At 35.1% G+C, this 13,779-nt stretch overlaps 1 protein-coding gene across 3 annotated transcripts in view; it reads left to right on the forward strand.

Annotated features, from left to right (window-relative positions):
- LOC132295946 (endo-1,3;1,4-beta-D-glucanase-like) overlaps window positions 1-5,062 on the forward strand; it is a 51,671-nt gene extending 46,609 nt beyond the window's left edge. For 2 of the 3 annotated variants that reach the window (XM_059794209.1, XM_059794205.1), the window contains 5 exons: window positions 2,042-2,168; window positions 2,496-2,586; window positions 2,714-2,803; window positions 3,209-3,309; window positions 4,616-5,062. In XM_059794209.1, the coding sequence (XP_059650192.1) occupies window positions 2,042-2,168; window positions 2,496-2,586; window positions 2,714-2,803; window positions 3,209-3,309; window positions 4,616-4,756 (550 nt within the window). In that variant the 3' untranslated portion in view covers window positions 4,757-5,062. The remainder of the gene's footprint in view (window positions 1-2,041; window positions 2,169-2,495; window positions 2,587-2,713; window positions 2,804-3,208; window positions 3,310-4,615) is intronic. The other variant, XM_059794213.1, reaches the window with a different exon arrangement.
- Window positions 5,063-13,779: the final 8,717 nt, after the last annotated feature.

The following is a 13,779-nucleotide window of genomic DNA, read 5'->3' on the forward strand; positions in this document are numbered from 1 at the left end:
TATTTATATATCATGCATTGATTGCCATCACATACATATATATAAATATTTCTCGTAATCACAGGGACACTATCAATTTCATAGTGAATCGAAACATAATACATTGAATTCACCAATTATATAAATCATAAATATTTCAGATATGTCAGGAACATATGTCACTATAATCCAGATAGGAATTTGCTATGCCAGGGCATATAAATCCCAACAAAGGATGGAAGAAATAGAGGAAACAAACTCTTCTCTGCAGAAGAATCAGCAGAAAATGAGACATTCAAGTGGTAATGGGGGTGGGTATGGTGGTAGATTTGGAAGCCGTGGTGGTAATGGTGAAGACCGTGGACGGCAAGGAGGTTTCAATGGGTGAAGAGGTGGTTCTTTTTGGGGTTTTTACTCAAGCTATGGCGGTCGTGGTGGTGCTCACAATAATTTTGATGGTTATGGCGGACAAGGTGGCCATGGAAGGTAGGGTTTGGGATTGGATTTGGCAGGGAGAAAAGAGAGAACAAAGAGGGAATAAGATCTTTAGGCAAATATGTCATTTTATTTAATGAAAATTTTTAATCATTTTATTATTAAAATAATCGGGGTACAAAAGTAATTTTATCTGCATTTTTAACTTTTGTAAGCTCGAGGAGATGTCATTGCAAGATTTTTGACAAGTTCCAAGCGTTATTAGACCAAACCTTAGGGGAGGTTTGTGTATTTAACCCTAAATATTATCTCTCCAAATATGCTATTTGGTGATATTATGCTAATTGGAAAAAGCAATCTGAATTTCTTCCACTTTAATCTTCATGGTTTACTTTTGAATTATTATTATTTTTCCAATTTGAATCCAAATTCTTCTTCGAGCACCCCCCCAAAAAAAAAAAAAAAAGAAGATACAGTTGATGAAATTAATCTTGAATAGTGTTCAAGAATATCCCAAATAAAAAATTTAGAGAAAGAAGTGGAATAGTCCGATTAGAAAATGAACAAATAAAATTTGATTTAAACATATTAGAAAAACCTTAATTAAATAGTATCAATTAGGGCAACATAGTTATGTGCCTCGGGTTCCGTAATTATCTCTGTAACATAGTGTAGTTGTTTGAGGGTTCATTCTTTGCCGAGCCTTCACCGACGCGGACACAATTGATCAAACATGAACTTCAGGGTTTCAATATATGGAGAGATATATCACCGATTCGACCAAACCTGTGTGGAAGAGAAACCCAAAATGCCTCACTTCTTGGTGTATATATGCATTTATGTACATATACGTGTTCATCTGTTTTGGATTTAGAGAGAGAGACGAAGCCTTCAAAGTGACGAACGGATGAGAGATTGATAGTGGATGAGGAGAGAGAAATTGAAGAGTAGGTAGGTTTTGGGTTATGAATGTTTGGGTGCCTATGTGTGTATGCATATATATATACATGTGTATATACATGTATATATATATATATATGTATGTATTTGTGTTGAATCTGGTTTTGATTTGAGAGAGAGATGTTAGAGAAAGAGATGGTAGAAGAATAATTTTTTATACTTGAAAATGGATATTTTAGTCTTTTTAAATTTGATTAACTTTTCAACTAAAATAATATTAAACAGACATGAGCATGGTGGTAATTGCATTATTACTATTAACGGAGTCAGCCTACAAGATCTGACAGGGGAGGTTAGAGTAATTTCTGAAAACTATGTAGTACTGTGTGTAGGTTTAGCAATGTAGAGGAGAGGTAAGTAAAATTGTTAAATTAGTGCCAATGTGCAATTTGTGGCCTTGTGCTGGTGTTTGTGTACCCTTTGGGTGTCACGATTTAATGAGTGATATCTCCATCTCCTTCTTCTGAATTTTGGGAACAGAGCTTGTCAAACTTCTTAAATAGCCAAGTAATTATTGTTAGGCCTTGTGTCAACTGATTTTCACACTCTTTAACATTGTCATATAGTTTGACGATAAAGTGTCATTTGTCAACTTATTTACTTATGCCTTTGTTTTTCAACTGTGAAGGAAGCTTGCTGACAATGCTTTTGTTTTTCAACTGTGAAGGAAGCTTGCCGACAAAGTTGCAGCTGCTGGATTCTATGTGGTTGTTCCTGACTTCTTCTATGGAGACCCATACGTACCTGAAAATGCTGAAAAGCCAATATTAGTATGGATAAAAGAACATGGAACGGTTAGTTATCTTCATTATACTACATGCCTGGAAACTGCTACTTATTTATATTGTGAAAGTGGTTCCCTTTGAACATATTTTTCTTTAGGGTTTGCTGGAAATTTAACATTTAGAGAAATCCAAAATGTGGGTTGACTCAGCAGACCCATTCATTTTGTGTCTCCTTGAAGAAATGAAGTTTCTGTTTTTCAGATAATACTGAATGGTGTTTCTTCCTTTTTGGCGAATAAAATCAGTGTTTTCGATTGTTTAGTTTTCAAACTCAAATAAAGTTTTGATTAATAGTAGCTAAAACATTAGTGTCTAAAATTTTTTCTTACCTTCTAGGATAAAGGATTTGAAGATGCAAAACCAGTAATTGAAGCTCTAAAAAGTAAAGGTGTATCCAGTATTGGAGCTGCAGGCTTTTGTTGGGGTGGTAAGATTTTTCCTGAACAGCCTTCACTAATTTAGACAATATCATATTGCAATTAATTTCTGCAACTAGACAGGGCTTAAAAATCAACAACTTGACTAAAATTGAACTTTTTGAATTCTCTCATCAGCTAAGGTTGTTGTGGAATTAGCAAAGCATCCTTATATCCAAGCTGCAGTGATGCTACATCCGTCACTGGTCACTTTGGATGATATCCAGGGTATGAATTATGTTACTAAACTTTCCTAAAATTACTTTTTGTTTTATTTTGTTGGACCCAGAATTTTAAAGTAGACCTCTGGAATTATTCATAGAAGCAATTGTGTTGGTCCTTTGTGAATTTTATTTGAGCGAGTGTATCATGAGGGTGCATGCTCTTACCGTGAGCTAGCTTGTGCCATTGACCGTTTGGATTGAGAGTGCATACATCACAGTATCTTGATGGTTGATAGCACGGTCATGATAGCTTTTTCATTTATATGAAACAAATGTAATGTAACCTTCTAGGTATTTATATATTGTTTTCCTTCTTAATGGTGGTGAGCATGACATGTATTTTTTTATTTTTTTTGGTGAGTTGGAGGAAACAAGAAATTTGTTTATTTACAGTTGCCACAAATTTCAGGGGTTAAGGTTCCAATTTCAGTACTTGGAGCTGAGATTGACCAAATATCTCCACCAGAACTTGTGAAACAGTTTGAGGGGATCTTAAATGCTAAGCCTGAGGTATGAAACTCCAAAACTTTCCATGTAACACTTAATAAAAATATTTCATATTGCCCATCCTCAAATTATTGTTTATATACCATTATAACTTCAATGATCTTTTCCTTTCTTTATTGGCAATGGAATATTCAAATAAGCGAAGAACCATTACCTGGACTTTCATATTCTCCTTAATGTATCCGTGTTGACACAACGCGATACGACATGGGTATGGGTATGACGTGTCAGATACATGACCCAAATTGGACACTTGGATCTTCTGATCTTCTTAAAGGAAAAGAAAAGCCCAATGTGATAGCAAAGAAGGATCACCTAATTCTGACATAGATGGAATTTATCTTTTTTCCGTTACCTGGACTTTCCTATTATCCTTAATGTATCCGTGTTGACACAAAGTGATGCGACATGGGTATGGGTATGGGTATGACATGTGTCAGACACACGACCCAAATCGGGCACTTGGATCTTCCGATCTTCTTAAAGGAAAAGAAAAGCCCAATGTGATAGCAAAGAAGGATTACCTAATTCTGACATAGATGGAATTTATCTTCTTTCTTTTTTTTTAATCATATTCCATTTAATTTCGTTATAACTAAGTACATTTTTTAAGAATGCAAGACATTTCTTCATACCCTTATTCAGGTTTTGAACGCATTTTGAACCTACTTCACGTATCTTAAAATTTGGGATTTAGGGCGGTCTGACATTTGGACACATACCCATACCTCGTACATATACCCAAGTCCATGTAACATAAGCCATAAACTGTCAAAGAATGGAGAACCCATAAGTACCTTCCACTAAAGGGTTCTTCCACTAAAGGGTTCTTCAAGCTGGAATGGAGAACCCACAAGTACCTTTGTCGATGTGTCTAAGTTTGAATTACCCTTGAATAGAGCATTACTAAAACATATACAGGGAAACTAGAAAAGAAAGAGATTGGAATATATGTATTAGGTTCAGATATTACTTGAGGGTCATTGTTTTGTGCAACGGTAAAAATATGCCCAGATTGTGTAGTCCGAGAGGTAGGTTTGGGTATAAAAGAATGCACATTTTTTCAAAATGCCCAATGTTATTTGTGTATCTAGTCCATCCCTCCCATCATCCTCGTTGGAGGAACAGGTAGGTCGGGTACGCTGGGTAATCTGTTTTTATTTTTTGGTAAAACGTCTCTTGCTTGAAGGTAGTTATTGCAAATCATATTCTCAGACATGGTTGGCATTTGTGTTTCAGTCAAGTAATTAACGACGCCAATTAACAAAAAAAACTTAGAAAGAAATAACAGATGTGTTATTGCTTCCAGGTTGATGGCTTTGTAAAGATATTCCCGGGGGTTGCGCACGGTTGGGCCGTGAGGTACGAGGATGAAGATGAAGAGGCTCTGAAGCATGCAGAAGAAGCCCACCAGGATATGTTGGATTGGTTTGGTAAGTATCTTAAGTAAGACAATTTGATGTGTTATACCACGTCTCATGCCATTGTAAGAGATGGTTCGAAGTTGGAGCCACTGAGACTTTGCTATGTGTTGGCTTGAATATGAAAGTTTTTCTGAATGCTAGAATCATTTGAGACTATTATATGCAACAATTACACTATTGTCTGTAACAATTTAATGTGTAATACCACGTTTTATGTCATTGTAAGAGACACGGATGAACGAATAATCCTTCAGAACTGCAATTATTGAGATGGTTGGTAGTTGGAGGCTTGGAGCAACTGGGTTTTTTTTGTTTGACTTGAATATGAATAGTCCTTATGAGCTTCATTTTTGAATTGCTTGTATGATTTTATTTTAACATACTTTGATATGATTTTTCCTATGGAGAATCATTTTAATATGAACAACGCTATTTTATTCGTCTAAGATTTTTTGGACTGAAAATGTGTGAATTTTATAAGAGAGCAAATAATAACTGTCTTGAGATGTGCATCTGACGACAATCTTACTTTTCAATAAATTAAATGATTATTTAAAAGTATGTGGATTTGCTGAAATTTAGGTATTAAAAAATATGTTTACACTCGAAATAGCATAACATTTTAGAAGATGGAGCATGAAAAAGGTATAGCCAATTTACATTTACAATTAGTAAAACTCTGTTCTTAAGATGTTCATTGAAAAAAAATGAAAAAAAAAAAATCAGCAAATGGCAAAATAGTTATCTCATTAAAAAGCATTGTATTGTATTGATGTGTATGAGATATGTATACAACAGGGGTTTATATAGGAGAGGATATGTGTGATGAATAATTAATCCTATATGTATATGGTAACTAAATATATGATAATCCTATACAAGGTTAGAATCCTAGGTAATCTTAAAGCATCTTCAACCGTTGTGTATATATTTTTGTGTAAATCTGATGTGTCAGAGTAGATTTACACAAAAAATTTATACTACCTATTTCTAGCTCCAACGGTTATTTATACCTTTTGTGTAAAAAAAATAATTCTCCACTAACAACCAATCATGTGTCATACCCAAGGCCCCATAACTTTTACAAACTTACTTGATTCATTTACTTTTTTGCGATTAAACCTCACGTCGAAACCAAAAATATGCAAAAACAATTGCGATTGAATTGACTAATCACCGAAAAAGGAAAAAATAATAATTTGTATAACTGTATCAAACAACAATTATATAAAATCGTGATTAAAATATATATTAATCTTTGGCTAGTACATATTTATCTCATTAGAATAAATTATAAAAGGATAAAAAAAACCTATAATCTATGGCGATGATTATAGAAGATAAGATGAAACGAAAGTGATGAATCAAACTACTTTTATTTAAAAAAATAAAAATAAAATATGGTTTCTTACTTTAACACGAGTTGCAGATTCTTATCTATGGCGCTCTAAAAGTGGGAAACAAAGAGGCGTAAAGGAATGAGAGAGAAGAAAGAGAACCGCGAGTGGAAAAGGTGGAGGAGAGAGAAAATATGTTTATGTGGCTGTGTAAAATACATAACCCTTTTACATATTGGTGATGTGGCAGTGTATTTAAATAGACTGCTGAAGATGAAAAAAATTTATAAATCACATGTGGCAGTGTATATTTTACACAAAAGAATTTTTTAAAGTAATCTTATATAAGGTTAGAATATATTATACAATATAGTAATAATATATTCTACAATATATTCTAACAGTCACCCTCAAAATCTAGGTGGATTGAATGAAACCATTTTAAATTTGGAAATGGGATCTTGAAAGTTGCATGGCGGAAGTGATTTGGTGAAAACATCAAGATCTGATCATGTGAAGTGATGGACCGTAATTATAAGGTCTTCTGAAGAAGATGATGACATGGCAACTGATGATGATGTGGCAACGCTGACGTGTGGCGCGGCATAGATCTGACGTGGCCTGATGCGTGGCGCGGCGTGGATTTGACGCTGTCATCCCTAATGGTAACTACTATAAACTAATTCACCACGTTGAAGATACGTGTGAGTGCATGATGACCATTGATGGCACGTGGTGGCGCGGTGACGGAGCTGATTTGACACATTGAGATGCGGGATTACCATTGGTGCGCGTGAAAGTGCATGGAAGAGTGGGATTGCCACTTGAGGCGCATGGTGGCGTGGTGAAGAAGGTGATTCGACACGTTGAGCATCTCTGAATGAGACATCTCGTTAAACAACGAGGCTTCCCTATACGGGGTATCCCTAGGTGGGGCATTTCTAAACGAGGCATCTTGTTGGATTTCTCGAAGGAAGACTTAGACAACGAGATAACGAGGCTTCTCTAGATGGGGTGTATGAAGATCAAGGCATATGAATACCTTAGAGTGCGAAAACATGAGTTTACTAGTTGATTACCGCCGCCGAGGATGGGGCTAATGGTGCCATCCCCGGCGGTGACTACGATAAATTGGTAGATTATTTACCGGTAATCGAAAGGCTCTGATATTTGTATTGTATTAATGTTTGAGATATGTATATAAGAGGGGTTTATATAGGAGGATTTATGTGTGATGAACAAGTATCCATATATGTATATGGTAACTAAATATATGATAATCCTATACAAGGTTAAAATCCTATATATGAGAATCTAATATAAGGTTAGAATATATTAAACAATATAGTAATAATATATTATACAATAAATTCTAATATTAATCATCGAAATCTCGAATATTATCACCCACAAATTACATATATAATCTAAACTTAAAGTAGTGTGCAATTATCCACAAAGTTCATATATCTGTAAACTCTAATTAATTTGTGTTAAATATTAATCACAAATTATCATAAATTCCTAGATCTTAGAACTTCAATTAATTTTAAATCCTTATAACGCATAAATAAATATAGTTAGATATACATACCTCTATTCATGATATCAAAACTTGTTGAGATTAAATCCAACGTCCAGATCCTTTAACCACGAACTAATCTGCAACTTTGATCAACAGACAAAGGTAGAAACTGGTTTTTCTCTCTTGGCCTTTTGCACACATAAAACTTTTACGTGTTGTATCCTTAATCGTACATAATTGATGGAGTATATGCACTTTTATATAGATAGAGAGAGGACCAGTTTTCCTTTTAGTAACATAATTCTACTTTCCATTAAACTAATAAATAAGAAAGGAAAACACTTCTCCAATAAGTAATTACCAAAAATAAGGTAATTATAAGTTGACCAAGAATAAATAATATTAATTGATATCTATTTACTTAGCCACCAAGTAATATGTTACATGTCCGAATCATTTGGGTCACAATTAAATAAATAATCTTACATTCTCCCACTTAGCACATATGATAACTTATGTAGTGATTTAGTAAAATAGTCATTAGTGTGCACCATAAATCAAATTAAGATATTAAGATGGTCATCATAAATACCATGGTAAACAAACTACCAATGTGAGCCATGGTAATTGTATGTCCCTAAATGACACAGTCCCTTCCATGTACTACAACACTAGTAACCCATTTAACATAGTCTATAAGTGAGAAACATCAATATAGGTCTAGCAATAATGTCTATTCTAAGACTATCCTTGTTTTCATCATTGAAAGTAATACATGCATGTACATAGATAAATTAAAAGGAAATATCAGAAACACATTTTAATGAGCTCAAAATGTCAAATATATATAAGTATTGTTAAGCAATCCACAAAAAAATAATAATTAACTTTGATTACATTCAAGACCCATTCTTTCAACATGCCCTATGAATGTCTTGGTGATGTAATACCCCTAATTTTAAAAGGATATTCATGGTATTTAATTTGTTATTTATTTGCATCTTGTTTGATTTATTTGTTTTTATTTGCATTAATAGTTATTATTTGATTTATTTGATAATTATTTGCATTATTTGGATTAATTTTGTAGTTTAGTTTTCGGTGAATTAACAGTTTTAAATAATTAATTTTGCAGCAGACTTAGTTGGTAACATGTATAGTTTCGTGGGCCAACTAGGATTGGAATTAGGGCATAGTCTCTAATTATTCATGGACTAGGGTTATTGATTTACACCTATAAATATAAGCTATACGGTGGTTTAGGATTTTAGTAAAATAAGCAAACTTTTGAAGGAAACAGAGAACGTGAGATATATAGTGAGGTTGGAGAGAAACAAAGCAAGTTTGTGAGGTTTCCGACTGAGGCTTCAAGGTCAGACCTAGGAGAAGGGAAAAGCAGAAGTAAGAGGAGGCTAGATAGTAACTCAGTGTTGCCGGAACAGTGGACACGAAGTCGGGATTTCATAAATGAAATCACAGGCAAGTTCTTTCTTCCTCCTTCCCTTTGGCTTGTGTTATGTGTACCTAGGTGGCCTCTAGGGTTTAATTAATCATGAACTGAGTTTTACAGTTATATTAGATGCTATATTGATGCTCTGTATGTGTTGAAATCTATTCAAGTATAGTTCGTGCATATCTGATTTAAATTGTGTTCATAAAGCATGTTTAGTTTATAGAACTTGTAATCTCTGTATTGGATTTCAACTGCTGTAAACACACCTTGGGGATTGTACAAGACATAGTTAAGACTCTTAGGAACAGTTTAAAACCAGATAGAAAGGGTTTGAAGCGAATGGCGTTGAAGAAGAAGGTCGCAGAAAGCGCAGACGCAAGAGACGGCTCCAGGAGGTGGGAGCCAACTCCCCCCCATTGTAGAGCTAGCTTTAGGAGAGGTAGAGCCAGCTCTACCTACCTAGAGAAGGGTCCAAGAATTTGGAGCCTGCTCTTTTTTTTTTCTGGAGCCTGCTCTACAAGTTTTAAAGCAGGCTCTCCCACGGGAGTTATTTTCTGAAGTTTTCTGGGCAGTGTTTGGATGGTTTAATGTTTCCTAAACTGCTTTGTGAGTGTACTGGGGTTCCTAAGTGAAGCTTTAAGAGTTATTAAAATCTCTTATTGCATGGTTTATGTCTTACGCAAAAGAAAGGAACAATATAAAAGTAAACAATTTAGCATACGGATTAATGGATGGGAGGAACTGAATTGTTTAATTTAATTTTAACAATTGGTTGGATTATAGCATGAATATAAATCTTATTTAAAATGCATGATTTTTATATTTGACTTTGATCATCTCTTATCTGTGAAAACGTATTTGCAATAGCTCTGTCATGTGTGTTTTTCTCGTCTCTGTTTCGGCATAAAACGTCTCACTGTTTTAAGTTTGTTTTGAAACTCACTGAAACAAACCAAGGTCTCAATTACAACTAGATGTAATTTAAGACCTTTAAGATCAATTTAGAGGAAGAATAGTAAGGTCGGATGTTGCCGGAGATGAAGCAGAAGACGTGTAGTAAGGAAAAGAGAAGGCTCTATGAAAAGGAGAAGGCTCTGGATTTAGAAAGAGAAGGCTCCATGTCAAAAGAGAGGGCTCTTTGTTTTAAAAGAGAAGGCTCTCTTTTCAATTTTGATATTCCGTGTTTTTTGTCACGAGCTGTTGTTACTATTGGAGCATGGGAATTATTCTGATTATTCTGGGAATTTATAGAGTGATTAAGAATTAATGTAGGGTGTTAATAGGACCTTTAATTGGTTAAATTTTACCTCTGAATTAACGGAACAAACCGTATAAAATCTACGCATCTTATATACGGTTAACGGATGGAAGAAAACTTAAATTGCCTAAGCTTAATTTTGGCAATCCAGTGTGATCTAATATGTTTATAACACTTATTTTAAATGCATAATAGGGTCATCTATGTATTTGTTTTGATCTATTCATGTTTTGGGACGCTAATTGTCGAAATATTAAACCTTTTCTGCAATTACTTGGATTACTGTTGGATTGAAATTGCTAGAATAATGAAATGTTTTCTGCAATTATTTGGATAATGGTTTGGACTGTAAATTACTAAATTATGATTTGTATATTGTAATTTACATGGATATGGAGGATTGTATGTACCGGTATGGGACGGTTTAACTTCAAAATGCTAAGACCTAACCTATCGGATTAACGGAATTGATTGTAAACTATTGAATCCTAAATTTGTGTTTAAGTCAGATCAACTGACTAAGTTGAGTGACTTCCTGGATTGGTTGGTTGTAGTTAAGTCATATTAGCTTAATAAGTTTAGTGACTATCTGGACTGCATTTTGTATGTCTCCTCAATGAATAATTGAATGACATACTCCGGTTTTGGACAGACTTTAGATATATGACTATGATACCACGAGATGAGCTTGAGTCTCAGACTCATTGGTTAGGGTGCGTATATGAAGTGGATGCGTAGCTGGATATAGTAGGTAGGTGTACCCTGTTAGGTCTAGGTACTTATGCCCACCTTTGGGTGCATTTTTGCATGATGCCTTCTATTCAGGTTGAGACCCCTATTGTAGTCCAGTGAATGTCCTTAGTGTGGATATATATATACTTCTGGACTAAATAGATATTGTGAGGTATCTAAGGTGTATCTGCGTATCGGATCTCTGTATGGATTGTAGTTAGATTAGAACTTGTTCGTGGGCCTGACCCACTATTATTTTTCAGGTAACGGACGGTTCCAGGTTGTAACGCTTGTTCGTGCTAAGCAGAGACGGTTACTCATTCTTCCGATGAATGGAAAAGTTGAATGTATCAGAATAATTCTTCATCTATAAAATTTTATTCTGAGGTTTCAGTTTTTGTATTATCATTTGTGTTTCTTTTTAGCAATTTTATTTATTCCTGTTTATCTTAATTGTATTCAGTGTTCATTTATTACTAATTGGTTTGATATCCTCGGGTAATCGGGTGTGGGCCTGGCCAACCCGCATCCAGAAATCTGGGGGTTATCACAGTTGGTATCGGAGCACTCCAGGTTCTAGTGTCCTTAGGAGTGTCTTTCATTATAGGACTTCCGCGTTGCGTCTCTTAAAACTTATAGCTATATTAGGATTCGTTGTACTCTTTTTATGATTCATTAGGAAGAGCTGATGTCAATTATATTCTGTAGACATAGAATGGTTGACACTAGGAGGAGGATGGTGTCCAAAGCGAAAGTAATAAAGACCCTAAGGAATAAAGGAGTACGTAGTCGAGTTTTTTGCTAGAAACAGAACTTGGGATCGAAGGTTTAGTTATGGGATTGGCATTACTTAGAAAGTATAAGCCAAGAAAGAATTAAGGAGTAGGTGTTAGGTCACCGCATATCGGGACCAGCACAATTTCAGTTGTTCTCGAAAAGGAGACAAGCGAAGAGTAGAAGTCCGAAGAGGATCCGAATGGAAGAGATTTCAGCGTATCAAGCAAGAGGATACTGAATCTTGAAGATGAAGGATCGCACGAGGGTGATTTCATTCACTAGTGGTATAGTGAATGATATTGGTAGAGTTGGTGTGAACCAATCTATATATAGTTAAAGTTTCATATCATCTCTCTGGGAGTTATTTGGGAAGTACTCTTCTGGAAGGTCAGAATTTGATGGAGTTCTTGTCTGAACGAAGACATGATTTTATATCATATTCCGGAGCATATGGGGATTAGGTTGTGACGCTCTGGTTGCTTTATAAAGCCGTAATGGACGGTTTGCATTTCGCGTATAAGGAGGATGAGGGTTAAGCCTTTAGGTATTTGCTTAGGCAAACGATTGTGCAATTAAGCTATGTTTAGCAGATAGGTTTCAAGGTTAGACGATTACCAACAAAACTATGGAACGAACTTTTGTGAACTTGAGTTCAAAGAAGGTTTGCTTCTCTGGAATGGAGAATGTCCTAAGTAGAATTATATTTTGAATTATAATATGTGTATCTACGTGTTTCATTTGTGTTATTATGTGTTTCGTTGTGTTATTATGTGTTTCATTTTGTGATTACGTGTTTTATTTTTATTAATTAGTCCGGATTAGGAGTATGGATTGGTTGGGGACACAAATATGTGATCAGCCAACTATTATTGTGATGACATGGGTAATAACGCTATGTACGCTAGGATTTGTGAGTGTATGGTCATAGGATTGGGTAGAAATACAAACTCCTAGCCAATCTAATGGACCTGGATGTGCCTCAATATGGTATGCTACTTGGGAAGGGATAGTCAACTACCAATACACGTCAAATAATCTACAATGATTAGTTTGATATGCTCTATGCTAAGTAGGGATTCATTTTTACAACGCTATAGGAATGGTGGATGTTAATGTTTTGGGGATTCGTGGAGGTTGTGGTACGTAAAGATCACTGTAATGCCACTATGGTTCGGACGGAGGATTTCGTGCTGGTAGGTATTTATTATAATGACATCGGGAGAGAAAAGCTTCATCAGTCTATTCGTAAACAAGACATTATTCTCGAGAGTATCATTTGGAGGGGTTGCTGGAGTTGCACTTGGAGGAGGAACCACAGATTCTACACTATATAAAATGTGAATTTTTTTTTTTTAGGGTCATCATTCGCAACAATTAGCTGTTGCTACGACATTGATGACTATATAGAGGATGGAAAAGTTTTATATTCGTCTGAAGCGAAACAAGGAGTCAAGTTGACACTTACGTATATTAAAGAAATAAGGTGTGTCAAGGACTGGAAGGAGAGACCGAACGCCTATATAAGGAAGAGGTGTACGGTGTGTGTGAAAAAGTCATAGTAAGTTGACTTTCGATGAATGGAATTACAGGTTAATTTTATTACCGGTAAGTTTGGATGAGGGGTTGCTAACTTTTACAAAGGGTCAGGATTTTGATTGGGATATTGGTTAGTTTCTATATTGTATCAGCTTAATTCTTATTTATTTTCAGACAAGTGGGACATCAGTTCATCTGAATAGAGGGGAATACAAGACGACTTAGATGCATCAAAGTGGTGATTCACACTTTGCATTAAGTTCTGTCTGGTGGAAGGGAATAGGGAAATGGATGTTCTCAACAACTGCTAGAATATTCATATCTTTCTATTCTTTGTTAAGTTCGCAGTTCAAGGTTAGCCTGTATAATAATGACATAGTCTATTATCACGGAAATTACGGAAGTCAACTGCAAATATTGGGGTTGATCTT

Source organism: Cornus florida, unplaced genomic scaffold, assembly GCF_030987335.1.
Source record: "Cornus florida cultivar Cherokee Brave unplaced genomic scaffold, ASM3098733v1 CherokeeBrave_3.0.0_Hap2_Chr01, whole genome shotgun sequence".
Lineage (NCBI taxonomy): Eukaryota > Viridiplantae > Streptophyta > Magnoliopsida > Cornales > Cornaceae > Cornus > Cornus florida.